Raw genomic sequence first — 19,738 nt, 5'->3', positions numbered from 1 at the left:
ACTCCTCCGGACCTCCAGTGATCCTCCCACTTAGGCCTCCCAAAGTGTTGGGATTACAGGCATGAGCCACCGCGCCCAGCCCTCAAGTCTCCTTTCTTTCCAACTTTTCTTATGAGGCACAGCTTTTTAAAGCAATCCCTGCCATACCCATGGTTTCAATTGTCTTCTCTATGCTCTGATGACAATGAAATTTAAATGTTGTTTTTATATAACAGCTTTATTTTACATGTCACCTCATTCACTACGATTGTAAATTCAAAGTTGCTCTAAGAAAGTAATAACTAAAAAGTTCTCATCTTTTAATATGTAAATTTTAGAATATTTCCTTAATGGTTTGACTTTGTATGTGAATATTTTTTAAAACATGAGTTGTGATGTCACAGAATGGATTTAGCCTACAGAGGTTTCTATCCAACTTTCTACCAGAGAGCTCCATTTCAATGCAATACTTAAGAGTCTAAAACTATCTTTTTTTTTTTGAGACGGAGTTTCACACTGTTGCCCAGGCTAGAGTGCAGTGGCACTATCTCGGCTCATTGCAAACTCTGCCCACCAGGTTTAAACCATTCTCCTTCCTCAGTCTCCCAAGTAGCTGGGATTACAGGCGCCCATCATTGCGCCTGGCTAATTTTTGTAATTTTAATAGAAATGGGGTTTCACCATGTTGGCCAGGCTGGTCTCAAACTCCTGACCTCACATGATCCAGCCACCTTGGCCTCCCAACATAATGTCTCTCAATTGGTTCCATTGCTTCCGTCAGCCCTTCTCTATTTGCAGAGAGACCTCACTGCAAACACATCTGATAGAGACTCCTCACCTCTGTGTGGTTCAGTGACTCTCATGTTTCCAGAATAAAATTTAAACCCTACTTAAACTCTAGTGCTGGACAGTGAATGAGCCTTTGCATTCCAGGTTCATCCACTGTCCAGCAGCGTAGCCTCAGACAACTGAACTCTAAGCCTTTGTTTGCTCATCTGCCTGAACTCACTGAGCAGTCATGGGACCTTGGGGAAGTTACTTGATTTTTCCTTCTAGATTTATGCTGTAAAATGTGTACAATGGGACTGTTTCTGAGGGTTAAATGAGTATGCCACAGTTGCAACACTGTCAGGCACATAATGCTTGCCAGATGTTGACTATTCATCTTTATCCTATGAGGACAGTGGTACCCCACTGTGGGGTTCTCAATTTTGTATACGAAACTAATGCTTTATGATTTGTTAGTGAAAGAAATATCTGAGGCCGGGCGTGGTGGCTCACGCCTGTAATCCCAGCACTTTGGGAGGCCAAGGCGGGTGGATCACCTGAGGTCAGGCGTTCAAGACCAGTCTGACCAACATGGTGAACCCTCGTCCCTACTAAAAATACAAAAATTAGCCAGATGTGATGGCGTGTGCCTGTAGTCCCAGATACTCAGGAGGCTGGTGCTGAGAATCGCTGGAATCTGGGAGGTGGAGGTTGCAGTGAGCCGAGCTCATGCCACTGCACTCTAGCCTGGTCGACCGAGTGACACTCCATCTCAAAAGATAATAAATAAGTAAATAAAAGAAATATCTGAGTACCCCTGCCATGGAAAGAAGAAACAGGTAGAAAAGGGAGTTGGTAGGTCCTAGCATTACAGAGCTGGGAAGGATGTGTTCAGTCCTTATTTTAGAGACCAGGAGGGGAAAGTGTGATGTGTCCCAGGCTTTCATTCAGGATACACAGCCATAACTCTCTACTGAGAGTGGGACCAGGGCCCTGGGCGTAGCTATGGTCAAGTGGCAGACAAGAACTAACACTTGTAGGACAGGAGAGAAGCATTTAGTTAGAAAAGCAGTCAAAAATTTGTGTATAACTACATTTGGTGAGCAAATGAAAGCTGTCAGACTCTGAAAAACAGAAATGCTGGTGGAAATAACTTTAGTAACTGAGGTTTTCTTTCTTTCTTCTTTTTTTTTTTTTTTCCTGAGACACCCTTGTCACCCAGGCTGGAGTGCAATGGTGCAATCTTGGCTCGCTGGGCAACCTCCGCCTCCTGGATTCAAGCAGTTATCCTGCCTCAGCCTCCCGTGTAGCTAGGATAGCAGGTGCCCGCCACCACGCTGAGCTAATGTTTTGTATTTTTAGTAGAGGTGGGATTTCACCATGTTGGCCAGGCTGGTCTCGAATTCCTGACCTCGGGTGATCCACCCCCCTCAGCCTCCCAAAGTGCTAGGATTACAGGCATGAGCCACCGTGCCCGGCTGTACCAGGGTTTTCTATTGAGTTTCTTGCCAAGGGTGACTTCCAATAACAACCCTCCTGCACTTTTCTCAGGACTGGAAAGCTCAGGCAGCCCAGGGTGAATAAAAGCCTGATGAGTGCAGTCAGCACAGGGGGGCTGGGTGGCCACAAGGTGGGCAGCAGCAGGGATGGGCATTGTGAGGCCTTGGGTGGGGCTGTGGGGCTGGACATTGTGAGTCATCAGCCTGGCCTGGCTGTTGCCTGGTAACCAGGTGACATAGGAAGCTTTGTGGGTTATAGGCATCAGCCAGGGCCAGCAGCCCTCAGTCAGTAGCGAGGAGGAGGTAGAGAAGGAGGAGCTCTGACTGTGCTGTGTCCCAGCAGTTTTGTGCCTGTCGGTGCTTGTGTTCATTTATCTTTCGGAGAAGGTAGCAGGTGGCGGAAGAGTAAGGGCTGAGGCCCCAGATCTGCCTGGGGTCAGGCTGCTTCTACAAGTGCTTTGCCAGCCTCAGTAGCGTGGCTGCTCGGGCAACACCATTTCAGTTTCATCGAAGGCTCAGGCAGGAGTGGACAGGCGTGTCAAGATCCCATGGGGAATATACTGACCTCTTGTGTGTGCCCCAAAGTCAGTTCCATCTGTGGCTGGCACAGGGGGGAGTCAGCATCCAGTGATGAATCTGATTTTTATGAGGCTGTGGCTGCTCCAAAATCAGAATCCGCTACTGTAGAGCCTGGCAAGCTGGATGTGGGAGTCACGGAGGGCCACGACCTGCAGCACATCAGCAGGCAAAAGATGCCCACAGGTAAAAAAGCCTTGGGTTCCATTTACTCTCTGGCACACCTCTGGCCACCTCACCCCCTTCCCACACCCTCATCCCCAGAGACATCCTCAGCTTCCAGCTCCATCCTGCCCATAGCCAGCTTTCCCAGGTCTGGGCATGGGGGGCAAAGGTTGGCTCTGCGTCTTGTCTTAGACATTGAGGCTTTTTTGATCTAGTCTCTTCCTTTTCTCAATGAAAATTCAAATAGCCCAGTTTTGGAGTCCCCATCCCATCTCTAGCCTTGCTTATCCAGCTGGTTTGGTACCTAAATGAAGGAACCAGGTAAGGGCCAGATTGTTTCTTTTCTCCCATCCCTTTAGGTAGCTAATAATTGGGATAATTCAGTCCCAAATATTTGGATTTGTTTTTGTTTTGTTTTTTTAGATGGAGTCTCACTCTGTTGCCCAGGCTGGAGTGCAGTGGTGCGATCTTGGCTCACTGCCACCTCTGCCTCCCGGGTTCAAGCGATTCTCCTGCCTCAGCCTCCTGAGTAGCTAGGACTGCAGGTGCGTGTCACCTCACCTGGCTAATTTTTTGTATTTTTAGTACCGGCGTGTTTCACCATGTTAGCCAGGATGGTCTCTATCTCCAGACCTTGTGATCCACCTGCCTCAGCCATGCAAAGTGCTGGGATTACACGCGTGAGCCACCACGCCCGGCCAGAGATTTCTTAAATTCAAAATTCAAAATTATTGTTTTATTTTTTTTGAGACAAGGCCTCACTTTGTCATCCAAGAGTGCATTGGTGCAATCACAGCTCACTGCAACCTTGATCTCTTCAGGTTCAGGTGTTCCCCTGACCTCAGGCTCCGAAGTAACTGGCACTAAGGCATCATGCCAAGCTAATTTTTATATACATACATATATATATATATATTTGTCGAGATGGGGTTTCATCATGTTGCCCAGGCTCAGTTCACTTTTAATAGTAAAGGACACCTCAAATGTTTAGATATTTGCCTTCAGTTTGGGCAATTCTGAATATAGCTATTAAAAACCTTGCTGTGTCTTGTTTGGAAACATAATTTTTATTTATTTATTTTTATTATTATACTTTTAAGTTCTAGGGTACATGTGCACAACGTGCAGGTTTGTTATATATGTATACATGTGGCATGTTGGTATACTGTACCCATTAACTCATCATTTACATTAGGTATATCTCCTAATGCTATCCCTCCCCCTTGTCCCCTCTCCACAATAGGCCCCAGTGTGTGATGTTCCCCTTCCTGTGTCCAAGTGATCTCATTGTTCAGTTCCCACCTGTGAGTGAGAAGATGTGGTGTTTGGTTTTCTGTTCTTGTGATAGTTTGCTGAGAATGGTGGTTTCCAGCTGCATCCATGTTCTTACAAAGGACACGCATTCATCCTTTTTTGTGGCTGCGTAGTATTCCATGGTGTATATGTGCTACGTATTCTAAATCTAGTCTGTCACTGATGGACATTTGGGTTGATTCCAAGTCTTTGCTATTGTGAATAGTGCTGCAATAAACATACGTGTGTATGTGTCTTTCTAGCAGCATGATTTATAATCCTTTGGGTATATACCCAGTAATGGGATGGCTGGGTCAAATGGTATTTCAGTTTCCACTTATTTTGTAGAAGGTTTGGAATCCTCAGTGTCAAACTCTATCTGTGTTGTGTCTTCCCACAGGGTGGATAGAGAAACCCTGGCTATGGGCATTTCCTGCCAGGGCAGTGACTGTGTCTTCCTCATTAATCCTTACCGCAGAGCTCAGTCCTGGGGAGAACATGTTAGGCCCCATGGGCACTGTAGTGAACACATCCCTGGGGTGAGTTCTAGGTCAGCCCTGGGCTGGGATCTAGCGCAGGTGTGGAAATGTTCCCGTCTCAGCCTGTCCAGCCTGTTGAGCCCTACACCAATCCTGGAGCCTGCCCCAGCTTCTGAGCCAGGGTCCCTGGAGATGAGGTTGAGCTCCTGAGGACAGTGAGGTGCCCCTGCCCCTCGGCTTTTGCTTCTCTGATGCTGTCTAGACAGGGAGTGCAGGGCCACGCTCTTCCCCTGTGTGCACATGCGCCCCCTGCTGGCCTGCCTCTGGACCTGGATGTTGTCCTCATTGTCATCTCCCCAGCCCCACACAGTGACTGGCCCTTGTGCACATGCCCAGGAAGTAACCATAAATGTATGGTAGCAGCACAGCTGTAAACCAATTTGCAAGAAAACACCAGGGGAGGGGGTCATGTCTTCCTCATGTCTGGGTCTCCTGTGTCATCTACTGTGGTTGTCAGTCATATATGTGCCTCCTCGTATTTCTTCTTCTTCTTCTTTTTTTTTTTTTTAGAGATGGAGTCTCGCTCTGTCGCCCAGGCTGGAGTGCAGTGGCCAGATCTCAGCTCATTGCAAGCTCCGCCTCCCGGGTTCCCGCCATTCTCCTGCCTTAGCCTCTGGAGTAGCTGGGACTACAGGCGCCCGCCACCTCGCCCGGCTAGTTTTTTGTATTTTTTAGTAGAGACGGGGTTTCATCGTGTTAGCCAGGATGGTCTCGAAATCCTGACCTCGTGATCCGCCCATCTCAGCCTCCCAAAGTGCTGGGATTACAGGCTTGAGCCACCGCGCCTGGCTGCCTCCTCATATTTCAATACATTTAAATATTTACAATTAAAAGTTCAGGACTGGGCATGGTGGCTCACACCTGTAATTCCAGCACTTTAGAAGGCCAGGGCAGGTGGATCACCTGAGGTCAGGAGTTAGAGACCAGGCTGACCAACATGGTAAAACCCCATCTCTACTAAAAATGCAAAAATTAGCCATGTATGGTGTTGCATGTCTGTCATCCCAGCTACTCAGGAGACTGAGGCAGGAGAATCGCCTGAACGCGGGAGGCGGAGGTTGCAGTGAGCCGAGTTCATGCCATTGTACTCCAGCCTGGGCAGCAAGAGTGAACCTCCATCTCACAGAATTGAAAAAAACAAAAACAAAAACCTCATCACAACAGCCGCCGTGCAATGGCCTGACAGAATGTTCTTTCACATCTGCTGTGATCCTGACTGAGGGGCCGATTGTTGAACTCCTCTAACTCAAAGCATGCATGTCAAAGTGGGAATCTCAGGGCTATGAGATTGGAGGTGAGACCTATAATGGGCCAGTGGAAGGAAAAAGTTGAAAGGTCGTTCCTTCAGTTCCTCTGTCTCACTTGAAGGCTGGCAAGTGTGAACAATGCCTTTCTAGAGACCTCTTGACTCCTCAGAGCCCAGGGAGAGTCTGACAACACCGAGGGAAGGACAGAGTGATCTCGTGTAACCCAGTGTGGCCTCACCTGAAGTAGGAGGGTGGGCGAGTTGCTCTCTGGAATAACTTCTTGTGGCTTTTTTGTTTCTAATGATTGGCCAGTGGACACCGTCCATGAGGGCAGCTGCAGTGAGGCAGACCTGCAGGTGGAGAATGATACTCTAGGAGGATCTCTGGGAGCAGTTGGGTGACACCTGTTGCTTTGGAACCTAGGAACAGGATGAGGAAGTCAGAACCAAAGGAACTATGTGTAGAAGTCTGACTTGTTCCTTTTGTATTTTAATAAGATAGAGGTGAGAGACAATTAGTGTCCATGGGCTTTGTGTGCTGTAAACATTTTTTTTTTTTAACCATTTTGTAACCATTTTTTTCCTTGCTCTGATTGTAATGATTACCTTTCCCAGAAGACCAGTTTTTCCTTTCTATGTGACAGCAAACATCAAAGCCTTGAGTTTTGATTGGTTAATATCTTCTGGAACTTGGAAATGCAAGAGCCTTATTAGGTCCAGGCACTGACTAAGATGCGAGGTATCTGGTGAGACTCCCTCATGCTCACTACTTGAACATAGTTGTTTCTCTGAGATGGTGTCAGAATCTTCAGTCCCGCACTCCATCTGCCGCATCCAGCAAAGCTCCCTGAGGGACTCACAGTCTCCAACCCCCAGGGCACTGACATTAACTCTGTGTCCTTTTAGGTCCCCCTGAGGACAGCCTGAGTTTAAAATCTCTAACACCAAGTGAGGAAGACATTGATGATGTCCAGGTAAGACCCCCTTTCTTTGCCTTCTGAGGAAATGTTGCTTTCCTGATGTGAGAAACAAACTCACCCATCCAAATCCAGAGAATGAACTCAGGCCCGCAGAACAGAGAAAGCGAGACTTTTAATGGTGGTCTTGCAACATTGGGTGTCTGAGGGCAGACACACCCAGAACAGTTTCTTTTTTTTTTTTTTCTATTTTTTTGAGACGGAGTTTTGCTCTGTCGCTCAGGCTGGAATGCAGTGGCATGATGCTGGCTCACCACAACCTCTACCTCCTGGGTTCAAGCAGTTCTCCTGCCTCAGCCTCCTGAGTGGCTGAGATTACAGGCACTTGCCACCACACCCAGCTAATTTTTTTATAGTTTCAGTAGACACAGGGGTTTTACCATGTTGGCCAGGCTGGTTTTGAACTCCTGACCTCAAGTGATCTGCCTGCCTCAGCCTCCCAAAGTGCTAGGATTACATGCGAGAGCTACCACACCCGGTCCGACCCAGAAGAGTTTCAACCACCAATTTATCCCCTAGTGTGCAGGTCCCTCCCCTGGTTCCTCATAGGTTGAGTACTATGAGGTCACAATCTTCCCGGGTGTCACATATTGACTGATGTGTAGGGGCTTTAGGTATTTTTTTTTTTTTTTTTTTTTTGAGACAGAGTCTCGCTCTGTCACCCAGGCTGCAGTGCAGTGGCCGGATCTCAGCTCACTGCAAGCTCCGCCTCCCGGGTTTACGCCATTCTCCTGCCTCAACCTCCCGAGTAGCTGGGACTACAGGCGCCCGCCACCTCGCCCGGCTAGTTTTTTGTATTTTTTAGTAGAGACGGGGTTTCACCGTGTTAGCCAGGATGGTCTCGATCTCCTGACCTCGTGATCCACCCGTCTCGGCCTCCCAAAGTGCTGGGATTACAGGCTTGAGCCACCGCGCCCGGCCTAGGTATTTTTTTTGATTGTTGTCTTATTGCATTTTGTTGAAGCCCACATGCATTGCCATCCTAGTCAGCTCAGGGGCTCTTCAAGTATTTGACTTATGACCTAAGTAGCTGGGTAGGCTGATAAGAATAGACAAAGTGAGCTATTCTGCAGGCTAGTGAACTTTCAACTTGACTAAACTTATTTGTTAAAATGAGGACAACTAAGCGGGGTGGAAGGGGGACCCAACAAGCAGGCATTGCCCATCCAACCAGGAGCCTAGGATTTCTTCTGTCCTTTGCTGACCTAAACAGGTTGAAGGCACTTTGTCTTAAAAATGAACAGCTGTGTGGCTGGGCGCTGTGGCTCACGCTTGTAATCCCAGCACTTTGGGAGGCCGAGGCGGGCAGATCACGAGGTCAGGAGATCGAGACCATCCTGGCTAACACGGTGAAACCCTGTCTCTACTAAAACAAAAATTAGCCAGGTGTGGTCACGGGCGCCTGTAGTCCCAGCTACTCGGGAGGCTGAGACAGGAGAATGGCGTGAACCCGGGAGGTGGAGCTTGCAGTGAACCGAGATCACGCCACTGCACTCCAGCCTGGGCAACAGAACGAGACTCCGTCTCAAAAAAAAAAAAAAAAAAAAAAAAGTCGACTGCTGTGGCCGGGTGTGGTGGCTCACGCCTGTAATCCCAGCACTTTGGGAGGCCAAGGTGGGCAGATCAGAAGATCAGGAGATCGAGACCATCCTGGCCAACATGGTGAAACCCCATCTCTACTAAAAATACAAAAATTAGCTGGGTGTGGTGGCACACGCCTGTAATCCCAGCTACTCGGGAGGCTGAGGCAGGAGAATAGCTTGAACCTGGGAGGTGGAGGTTGCAGTGAGCTGAGATCGCACCACTGCACTCCAGCCTGGTGATAAAGCTAGACTCCATCTCAAAAAGAAAAACAACAACAACAACAAAACAACAACAAACAGACCACTGTATGCATTATTTCCTTCACCTGATTTCTTTGCTTCTCAATGAATTTTGATGTAAGATGAGGCACATTATGTACAACATACATAATAGTCCTTCTTGGGGTGGAGTTCAGCGGGAATGTCTTCCCATCTCATACATGACGTGCTAGGATGTTTTTAAATCACAACATATATCATCAGCTGTAATGCGGAGGCATTTTCCTCCACACCAGTTTTCCTCTTTGAAGTAGGCATTGTGCGCTTGCCAATCTAAATCAACCTCAAAGAAATTCTGTGGGAAAAGCTCTTGTCTTTTCCACACATGTCCTCTATGCTAGAATGTTTTGTCTTTGACATGGACTCAACCACTGTTTCCAAAGTAGTTTTGTGAAGTCATCAGGAGACTAACAGATCTGTGTAAAGGGTGCAGCAGAATTGATCTAATCCTCATGGCATCTTCTTTTGTCTCATTGCAGATTTTACCATCACTTGTCCAGGGTACGTACCTTGAACTAACTCACTTTCTGAGAAACAGCCTTGCTGGCTTTAATATATAGAAACCTTAATCTGGGTTCCTGTTAAAAATCTTGGGGGTGTGGTGAGAGGAAATGATTTTGCAAGTGTATAACTGTGAGCAGAGGGGCTGTAGAAATGTGTGTGAACCCAGAGGGCCAACCAGGAGATTGTTTGTGAGCCAGTGTGTCTTCACCTGGAGTGGGAGAAGTGAGTGCACTTCTCACTGACTTATCCTGATGTTGGTGGCTCTAAAGAGTGGATTCTGGAGAATCTCAGCACCGAAGAGGATACCTTTCCAGGTAGGCAACAGGACTTCAGATGGGATCTAATAAAACAACATTTCCAGGAACCTTCATGTTATACCTGCTGCTTGGGAGGCTGAGGGAGGCTGTAGAAAGAGAAAAAGGAAAAGTAAATATAAGCCGCGTTTGTTATTTTCAGAGTTTAATGTCATCATGGTGAGAAGTACTATGTTTATGGACTTCTGAGTATCCTGTGTTTTCGATCACCTCTTCTTGCTTTATTATTTAAAGATGATTTTTCTGAGAACAACTGCTCTTTTCTGTCTGTGCCACTGTAAAATCTCAGAGCCTTTGGTTTGGGATGCAGTTCTGTCACAGGCAGTTACATAATCTTGGATATAAAATTCTTCTGCGGTGTGCCCAGATGCTTAGGATAAATGGATCCTCACCTTATGAGCTGTTAGGTTTCATGGCAGCACATTCATTTGTCTGTCCTTGCTGTTTTACCTCTGGTATCAAGACATCTCCCTGGGCGTGGAGGACAGAATGAAAATTCAGTCTGGGTTCACTGCAGAAGCTCCAATGTCTTGGAAATGGAGGGAGAAGCACAACCGTGAGCACACTGTCAGCATTCCATTTCTTCATTTGAATGAGAATGTGCAGTTTTACCGTCATTTGTGGAAGAGACTTTCCTTTTCCCATTGGGTATTCTTGGCACCTCTGTTGAAGATCAGCTGACTCTGTATGTGTGCATTTAATTCTGGGCTCTCGATTTATATCTGTGATACTTATGGGTGCCCCCACGCTAGAAGCATGCTGTCTCAGTTTCTTGTTTTTATAGATTTCAATCTCATGAATGTGTTTCCTCCAACACTATCCTCTTCAATGTTACCATGGTATATGAGTCATATAAAAATTCCTTAAAGTCTTAGGATTAATGTTTCCATTCTGCACAGATGTCTGTTGCCAGTTTGATAGCAGTTGTGGAGTCTGTAGATCATGTGTGTAGTGTTAGTGTGTTAGTCAAGTTTACTCTCCTATCCGTGAATACAGGAAGCCTTTCAACTTATTTGTAGATCTTTACTTGAGTCTCATTTTGACAGCTGATTAGCTAGATTTAACATGACTGAGATAGATTTGTGTTTTCTTTCTTTTTTTTTTTTTTTGAGATGGAGTCACTCTGTCACCATACTGGGGTGCAGTGATGTGATCTCCGCACACTGCCACCTCTGCCTCCCAGATTCAAGTGATTCTCCTGCCTTATCCTCCCAAGTAGCTGGGACAACAGGTGCGTGCCACCGCATCCAGCTAATTTTTGTTGTCCTCATTGTCATCTCCCCAGCCCCACACAGTGACTGGCCCTTGTGCACATGCCCAGGAAGTAACCATAAATGTGTGGTAGCAGCACAGCTGTAAACCAATTTGCAAGAAAACACCAGGGGAGGGAGTCCTGTCTTCCTCATGTCTGGGTCTCCTGTGTCATCTACTGTGGTTGTCAGTCATATATGTGCCTCCTCGTATTTCTTCTTCATCTTCTCCAGAGATGGAGTCTCGCTCTGTCGCCCAGGCTGGAGTGCAGTGGCCAGATCTCAGCTCATTGCAAGCTCCGCCTCCCGGGTTCCCACCATTCTCCTGCCTTAGCCTCTGGAGTAGCTGGGACTACAGGCGCCCGCCACCTCGCCCGGCTAGTTTTTTGTATTTTTTAGTAGAGACGGGGTTTCATCGTGTTAGCCAGGATGGTCTCGAAATCCTGACCTCGTGATCCGCCCATCTCAGCCTCCCAAAGTGCTGGGATTACAGGCTTGAGCCACCGTGCCTGGCTGCCTCCTCATATTTCAATACATTTAAATATTTACAATTAAAAGTTCAGGACTGGGCATGGTGGCTCACACCTGTAATTCCAGCACTTTAGAAGGCCAGGGCAGGTGGATCACCTGAGGTCAGGAGTTAGAGACCAGGCTGACCAACATGGTAAAACCCCATCTCTACTAAAAATGCAAAAATTAGCCATGTATGATGTTGCATGTCTGTCATCCCAGCTACTCAGGAGACTGAGGCAGGAGAATCGCCTGAACGCGGGAGGCGGAGGTTGCAGTGAGCCGAGTTCATGCCATTGTACTCCAGCCTGGGCAGCAAGAGTGAACCTCCATCTCACAGAATTGAAAAAAAGCAAAAACAAAAACAAAAACCTCATCACAACAGCCGCCGTGCAATGGCCTGACAGAATGTTCTTTCACATCTGCTGTGAGCCTGACTGAGGGGCCGATTGTTGAACTCCTCTAACTCAAAGCATGCATGTCAAAGTGGGAATCTCAGGGCTATGAGATTGGAGGTGAGACCTATAATGGGCCAGTGGAAGGAAAAAGTTGAAAGGTCGTTCCTTCAGTTCCTCTGTCTCACTTGAAGGCTGGCAAGTGTGAACAATGCCTTTCTAGAGACCTCTTGACTCCCCAGAGCCCAGGGAGAGTCTGACAACACCGAGGGAAGGACAGAGTGATCTCGTGTAACCCAGTGTGGCCTCACCTGGAGTAGGAGGGTGGGCGAGTTGCTCTCTGGAATAACTTCTTGTGGAGTTTTTGTTTCTAATGATTGGCCAGTGGACACCGTCCATGAGGGCAGCTGCAGTGAGGCAGACCTGCAGGTGGAGAATGATACTCTAGGAGGATCTCTGGGAGCAGTTGGGTGACACCTGTTGCTTTGGAACCTAGGAACAGGGTGAGGAAGTCAGAACCAAAGGAACTATGTGTAGAAGTCTGGCTTGTTCCTTTTGTATTTTAATAAGATAGAGGTGAGAGACAATTAGTGTCCATGGGCTTTGTGTGCTGTAAACATTTTTTTTTTTTTAACCATTTTGTAGCCATTTTTTTCCTTGCTCTGATTGTAATGATTACCTTTCCCAGAAGACCAGTTTTTCCTTTCTATGTGACAGCAAACATCAAAGCCTTGAGTTTTGATTGGTTAATATCTTCTGGAACTTGGGAATGCAAGAGTCTTATTAGGTCCAGGCACTGACTAAGATGCGAGGTATCTGGTGAGACTCCCTCATGCTCACTACTTGAACATAGTTGTTTCTCTGAGATGGTGTCAGAATCTTCAGTCCCGCGCTCCATCTGCCGCATCCAGCAAAGCTCCTGAGGGACTCACAGTCTCCAACCCCCAGGGCACTGACATTAACTCTGTGTCCTTTTAGGTCCCCCTGAGGACAGCCTGAGTTTAAAATCTCTAACACCAAGTGAGCAAGACATTGATGATGTCCAGGTAAGACCCCCTTTCTTTGCCTTCTGAGGAAATGTTGCTTTCCTGATGTGAGAAACAAACTCACCCATCCAAATCCAAAGAATGAACTCAGGCCCGCAGAACAGAGAAAGCGAGACTTTTAATGGTGGTCTTGCAACATTGGGTGTCTGAGGGCAGACACACCCAGAACAGTTTCTTTTTTTTTTTTTCTATTTTTTTGAGACGGAGTTTTGCTCTGTCGCTCAGGCTGGAATGCAGTGGCATGATGCTGGCTCACCACAACCTCTACCTCCTGGGTTCAAGCAGTTCTCCTGCCTCAGCCTCCTGAGTGGCTGAGATTACAGGCACTTGCCACCACACCCAGCTAATTTTTTTATAGTTTCAGTAGACACAGGGGTTTTACCATGTTGGCCAGGCTGGTTTTGAACTCCTGACCTCAAGTGATCTGCCTGCCTCAGCCTCCCAAAGTGCTAGGATTACATGCGTGAGCTACCACACCCGGTCCCACCCAGAAGAGTTTCAACCACCAATTTATCCCCTAGTGTGCAGGTCCCTCCCCTGGTTCCTCATAGGTTGAGTACTATGAGGTCACAATCTTCCCGGGTGTCACATATTGACTGATGTGTAGGGGCTTTAGGTATTTTTTTTTTTTTTTTTTTTTGAGACAGAGTCTCGCTCTGTCACCCAGGCTGCAGTGCAGTGGCCGGATCTCAGCTCACTGCAAGCTCCGCCTCCCGGGTTTACGCCATTCTCCTGCCTCAACCTCCCGAGTAGCTGGGACTACAGGCGCCCGCCACCTCGCCCGGCTAGTTTTTTGTATTTTTTAGTAGAGACGGGGTTTCACCGTGTTAGCCAGGATGGTCTCGATCTCCTGACCTCGTGATCTGCCCGTCTCGACCTCCCAAAGTGCTGGGATTACAGGCTTGAGCCACCGCGCCCGGCCTAGGTATTTTTTTTTGATTGTTGTCTTACTGCATTTTGTTGAAGCCCACATGCATTGCCATCCTAGTCAGCTCAGGGGCTCTTCAAGTATTTGACTTATGACCTAAGTAGCTGGGTAGGCTGATAAGAATAGACAAAGTGAGCTATTCTGCAGGCTAGTGAACTTTCAACTTGACTAAACTTATTTGTTAAAGTGAGGACAACTAAGCGGGGTGGAAGGGGGACCCAACAAGCAGGCATTGCCCATCCAACCAGGAGCCTAGGATTTCTTCTGTCCTTTGCTGACCTAAACAGGTTGAAGGCAATTTGTCTTAAAAATGAACAGCTGTGTGGCTGGGCGCTGTGGCTCACGCTTGTAATCCCAGCACTTTGGGAGGCCGAGGCGGGCAGATCACGAGGTCAGGAGATCGAGACCATCCTGGCTAACACGGTGAAACCCTGTCTCTACTAAAACAAAAAATTAGCCAGGTGTGGTCACGGGCGCCTGTAGTCCCAGCTACTCGGGAGGCTGAGACAGGAGAATGGCGTGAACCCGGGAGGTGGAGCTTGCAGTGAACCGAGATCACGCCACTGCACTCCAGCCTGGGCAACAGAACGAGACTCCGTCTCAAAAAAAAAAAAAAAAAAAAGTCGACTGCTGTGGCCGGGTGTGGTGGCTCACGCCTGTAATCCCAGCACTTTGGGAGGCCAAGGTGGGCAGATCAGAAGATCAGGAGATCGAGACCATCCTGGCCAACATGGTGAAACCCCATCTCTACTAAAAATACAAAAATTAGCTGGGTGTGGTGGCACACGCCTGTAATCCCAGCTACTCGGGAGGCTGAGGCAGGAGAATAGCTTGAACCTGGGAGGTGGAGGTTGCAGTGAGCTGAGATCGCACCACTGCACTCCAGCCTGGTGATAAAGCTAGACTCCATCTCAAAAAGAAAAACAACAACAGCAACAACAACAAACAGACCACTGTATGCATTATTTCCTTCACCTGATTTCTTTGCTTCTCAATGAATTTTGATGTAAGATGAGGCACATTATGTACAACATACATAATAGTCCTTCTTGGGGTGGAGTTCAGCGGGAATGTCTTCCCATCTCATACATGACGTGCTAGGATGTTTTTAAATCACAACATATATCATCAACTGTAATGCGGAGGCATTTTCCTCCACACCAGTTTTCCTCTTTGAATTAGGCATTGTGCGCTTGCCAATCTAAATCAACTTCAAAGAAATTCTGTGGGAAAAGCTCTTGTCTTTTCCACACATGTCCTCTATGCTAGAATGTTTTGTCTTTGACATGGACTCAACCACTGTTTCAAAAGTAGTTTTGTGAAGTCATCAGGAGACTAACAGATCTGTGTAAGGGGTGCAGCAGAATTGATCTAATCCTCACGGCATCTTCTTTTGTCTCATTGCAGATTTTCCCATTGCCTGACCAAGGTAGGTACCTTGAACTAACTCACTTTCTGAGAAACAAGCTTGCTGGCTTTAATATATAGAAACCTTAATCTGGGTTCCTGTTAAAAATATTGGGGGTGTGGTGAGAGGAAATGATTTTGCAAGTGTATAACTGTGAGCAGAGGGGCTGTAGAAATGTGTGTGAACCCAGAGGACCAACCAGGAGATGTTTGTGAGCCAGTGTGTCTTCACCTGGAGTGGGAGAAGTGAGTGCACTTCTCACTGACTTATCCTGATGTTGGTGGCTCTAAAGAGTGGATTCTGGAGAATCTCAGCACCGAAGAGGATACCTTTCCAGGTAGGCAACAGGACTTCAGATGGGATCTAATAAAACAACATTTCCAGGAACCTTCATGTTATACCTGCTGCTTGGGAGGCTGAGGGAGGCTGTAGAAAGAGAAAAAGGAAAAGTAAATATAAGCCGCGTTTGTTATTTTCAGAGTTTAATGTCATCATGGTGAGAAGTACTATGTTCATGGACTTCTGAGTATCCTGTGTTTTCGATCACCTCTTCTTGCTTTATTATTTAAAGATGATTTTTCTGAGAACAACTGCTCTTTTCTGTCTGTGCCACTGTAAAATCTCAGAGCCTTTGGTTTGGGATGCAGTTCTGTCACAGGCAGTTACTTAATCTTGGATATGAAATTCTTGCGGTGTGTGCCAGATGCTTAGGATAAATGGATCCTCACCTTATGAACTGTTAGGTTTCATGGCAGCACATTCATTTGTCTGTCCTTGCTGTTTTACCTCTGGTGTCAAGACATCTCCCTGGGCGTGGAGGACAGAATGAAAATTCACTCTGGGTTCACTGCAGAAGCTCCAGTGTCTTGGAAATGGAGGGAGAAGCACAACCGTGAGCACACTGTCAGCATTCCATTTCTTCATTTGAATGAGAATGTGCAGTTTTACCGTCATTTGTGGAAGAGACTTTCCTTTTCCCATTGGGTATTCTTGGCACCTCTGTTGAAGATCAGCTGACTCTGTATGTGTGCATTTAATTCTGGGCTCTCGATTCTATATCTGTGATACTTATGGGTGCCCCCACGCTAGAAGCATGCTGTCTCAGTTTCTCTGTTTTTTATAGATTTCAATCTCATGAATGTGTTTCCTCCAATACTATTCTTTTTCAATGTTACCATGGTTATTTGAGGCATATAAAAATTCCTTAAAGTCTTAGGATTAATGTTTCCATTTCTGCACAGATGTCTGTTGCCAGTTTGATAGCAGTTGTTGTGAGTCTGTAGATCATGTGTGTAGTGTTAGTGTGTTAGTCAAGTTTACTCTTCCTATCCGTGAATACAGGAAGCCTTTCAACTTATTTGTATGATCTTTACTTGAGTCTTTATTTTGACAGCTGATTAGCTAGATTTAACATGACTGAGATAGATTTGTGTTTTTTTTTTTTTTTTTTGAGATGGAGTCACTCTGTCACCATACTGGGGTGCAGTGATGTGATCTCCGCACACTGCCACCTCTGCCTCCCAGATTCAAGTGATTCTCCTGCCTTATCCTCCCAAGTAGCTGGGACAACAGGTGCGTGCCACCGCATCCAGCTAATTTTTGTCTTTTTAGTAGAGATGTGGTTTTGCCATGTTGGCCAGGATGGTCTTGTTCTCTTGACCTCATGATCCACCCACCTCAGCCTCCCAAAGTGCTGGGATTACAGGCATGAGCCACTATGCCTGGCCAAATTTGTGGTATCGTATACCAGTATTTTGTATATCTGAATGAATAGGCATCAAAAAAATACTATGTAAGCTAGTTAACCAAAAATCACCCCCGTACTCATGGACATTTTTTCATGAATTTCTTCATTTCTATTGGTATACATTATCTCATTTCAGTAGATCATGTATATTTGAACCTGGAAACTTACCCTCATGGCAGAAAGTGTTCAGAGTCACATCTCTCAGCTTCACTGGTATAGGTTGCGCAGGCTCTGGGTGCTTGGCCTGTTTGAATGAAGCTTGATCTTTAGGGAATCTCCTCAGGGAGAGTGACACAGAGCTGCTGAAGCCCTTGATCGCAGGGATCCAAAAGGTTGTGTGCACACACCCTGGTTCCAGAAGAAGACTTACAAGGAGGAAATCATGACTTTTTTTTTTTTTTTTTTTTTTTTGAGATGGGGTCTTGCTCTGTCGCCCAGACTGGAGTACAGTGGTGCGATCTCGGCTCACTGCAAGCTCCGCCTCCTGGGTTCACACCATTCTCCTGCCTCAGCTTCCCGAGTAGCTGGGACCACAGGCACCCGCCACCACATCCGGCTAATTTTTTTGTATTTTTAGTAGAGACGGGGTTTCACCATGTTAACCAGGATGGTCTCAATCTCCTGACCTTGTGATCCGCCCTCCTCGGCCTCCCAAAGTGCTGGGATTACAGGCATGAGCCCCCGTGCCTGGCTGACTATTTTTACTTGTAGCATTTTACTATTTAATTTTTGAACGACCTCTATGAAAAAGAAATTGTGATCAGCTGGGCGCGGTGGCTCATGCCTGTAATCCCAGCACTTTGGGAGGCCGAGGTGAGTGGATGATGAGGTCAGGAGATTGAGACCATCCTGGCTAACGTGGTGAAACTGTGTCTCTACTAAAAATACAAAAAAATTAGCCAGGCCTGGTGGTGGGTGCCTGTAGTTCCAGCTACTCAGGAGGCTGAGGCAGGAGAATGGTGTGAACTGGGCAAGCGGAGCTTGCAGTGAGCTGAGATCACGCTCCTGCATTTCAGCCTGGGGGACAGAGCAAGACTCTGTCTCAAAAAAAAAAAAAAAAAAAAAAGAGTGTGTGATCAGTAGAGTAGAGTAATTTGGGTGAAATTGAATCCGTTTCACCAATAAATTAAGTAATTAATCCTTTAAAACAGATGCTAAATATAGTACCATCATAATTGGATCCTAGTGTACTGCCATGGTCTTGAATACGTTAAGAAAATGCTGTTTGTTTAGAAGACTTTCAAAACATTTGAGAGGGAGGAAGGCACTCTTCCATTGACCCTCAGTGTGCATTTTAGATCCATTTGGGGTAGACTGTTTTGTGTTGCTCCCTGATGCCTCTAGCACAAGGCCAAGGCCTCCATGTCTCATGTCTTTCTTTCTCCCCTTCTCTGCCATCCCTCTTCCACTCAGGGGAATAGTACAGCATCAACTCAGTCCATGCTTGTTAATCAACCACCTCCATATACCACATCCCGCAAAGCTCCCTGAGTGACTCACAGTCCCAAACACCCAGGGCACTGATCTTTCCTCTGTGGCCTTCCAGGTTCTTCTGAGGACAATCTGAATTTAATGCGCCTACCGCCAAGTGAAATTGGTGATTGGGAAAATGATGGTAATGATGAGGATGATGAGGATGTTGATACCATCCAGGTAAGACCACCTTTCTTTGTCTTCTGAGGAAATGTTGGTTTTCTGATGTGAGAAACAAACTCACTAGTCCAAACCCAAAGAATGGACTCGGGGAGCTGAAAAATAGAAAAAGTGAGATTTTCTTTCCTTTTTTTTTTTTCTTTTTCTTTTTTTTTTTTTTTAAGAAAGAGTCTAGTTCAGTTGGCCAGGCTGCAGTGCAGTGGTGCAATCTCGGCTCTATCTCCTGGGCTCAATGAATTCTCCTGCCTCAGCCTCCTGAGTAGCTGGGATTACAGGCATGTGTCCCCATGCCTAGCTAATTTTTGTATTCTTAGTAGAGATGGTGTTTCAGCATGTTAGCCAGGCTGGTCTCGGACTCCTGACCTCAGTAATCTGCCCACCTCAGCTTCCCAAAGTGCTGGGATTACAGGCATGAGCCACCCCGCCTGGCCGAAAGTGAGGCTTTTAATGACAGTGTGTCAAGATGCGGTATCTTATGGGCAGACACACCCAGCACAGTTTCCACAAGGAATTTATCCCCTAGTGTGCAGGCCCCTCCCCTGGTTCCTCATAGGCTGAGTATTATGGGGTCACAATCTTTCCAGGTGTTGCCTATTGATTTTTGGGGAGAGGCTTTAGGTATTTTTCTAGGGTTGTCTTACTGCATTTTGTTGCAGCCCACAATGCATTGCCGTCCTAGTCAGCTGTAGCTGGGCAGGCTGATAAGAACAGACAAAGCGAGCTATTTTGCAGTCTAGTAAACTTTTATCTTAATCTTCTTTGGTTGAAGTGAGGGCAACGAAGTGGGGAGGAGGTGGGGCCAATAAGCAGGCATTGCCCTGCCAAGCAGGAGCCTGGCATATCCTATTTCTTCTGTCCTTTGCTGACCTAACCGGTACAAGACACTTTGTGTTAGAAATGGACTACTGTATACATTATTTCCCTCACCTGATTTCTTTCCTTCTCAATTAATTTTGATATAAAAATATGACAAGGCACATTACGTACAACATACACAATTCTCTTTGTGAGGATGGAGTTTGGTCTGAGTTTCTTTTCATCTAATACATGACACACTAGGATGTTTTTGAAGGACAGCA

The 19,738-nt window shown here is 46.6% G+C and overlaps 1 protein-coding gene across 1 annotated transcript in view; it reads left to right on the top strand.

Moving 5' to 3' along the window:
- The window catches only part of LOC117089916, a gene marked incomplete at its 3' end in the record, with an annotated part of 46,719 nt that extends 28,060 nt beyond the window's left edge, over nt 1–18,659 (top strand). Inside the window, exons 8-13 of the mRNA XM_033221639.1 lie at nt 2,857–3,008; nt 6,972–7,039; nt 9,384–9,405; nt 12,856–12,923; nt 15,259–15,280; nt 18,553–18,659. Of these exons, the coding sequence (XP_033077530.1) occupies nt 2,857–3,008; nt 6,972–7,039; nt 9,384–9,405; nt 12,856–12,923; nt 15,259–15,280; nt 18,553–18,659 (439 nt within the window). The remainder of the gene's footprint in view (nt 1–2,856; nt 3,009–6,971; nt 7,040–9,383; nt 9,406–12,855; nt 12,924–15,258; nt 15,281–18,552) is intronic.
- Between the last annotated feature and the right edge of the window lie 1,079 nt (nt 18,660–19,738).

Source organism: Trachypithecus francoisi, unplaced genomic scaffold (assembly GCF_009764315.1).
Source record: "Trachypithecus francoisi isolate TF-2019V2 unplaced genomic scaffold, Tfra_2.0 Contig00916, whole genome shotgun sequence".
In the NCBI taxonomy this organism is placed as follows: Eukaryota; Metazoa; Chordata; class Mammalia; order Primates; family Cercopithecidae; genus Trachypithecus; species Trachypithecus francoisi.
Note: the sequence above shows the minus strand (reverse complement) of the source record. Positions and strands in the feature narration are given on the sequence as shown.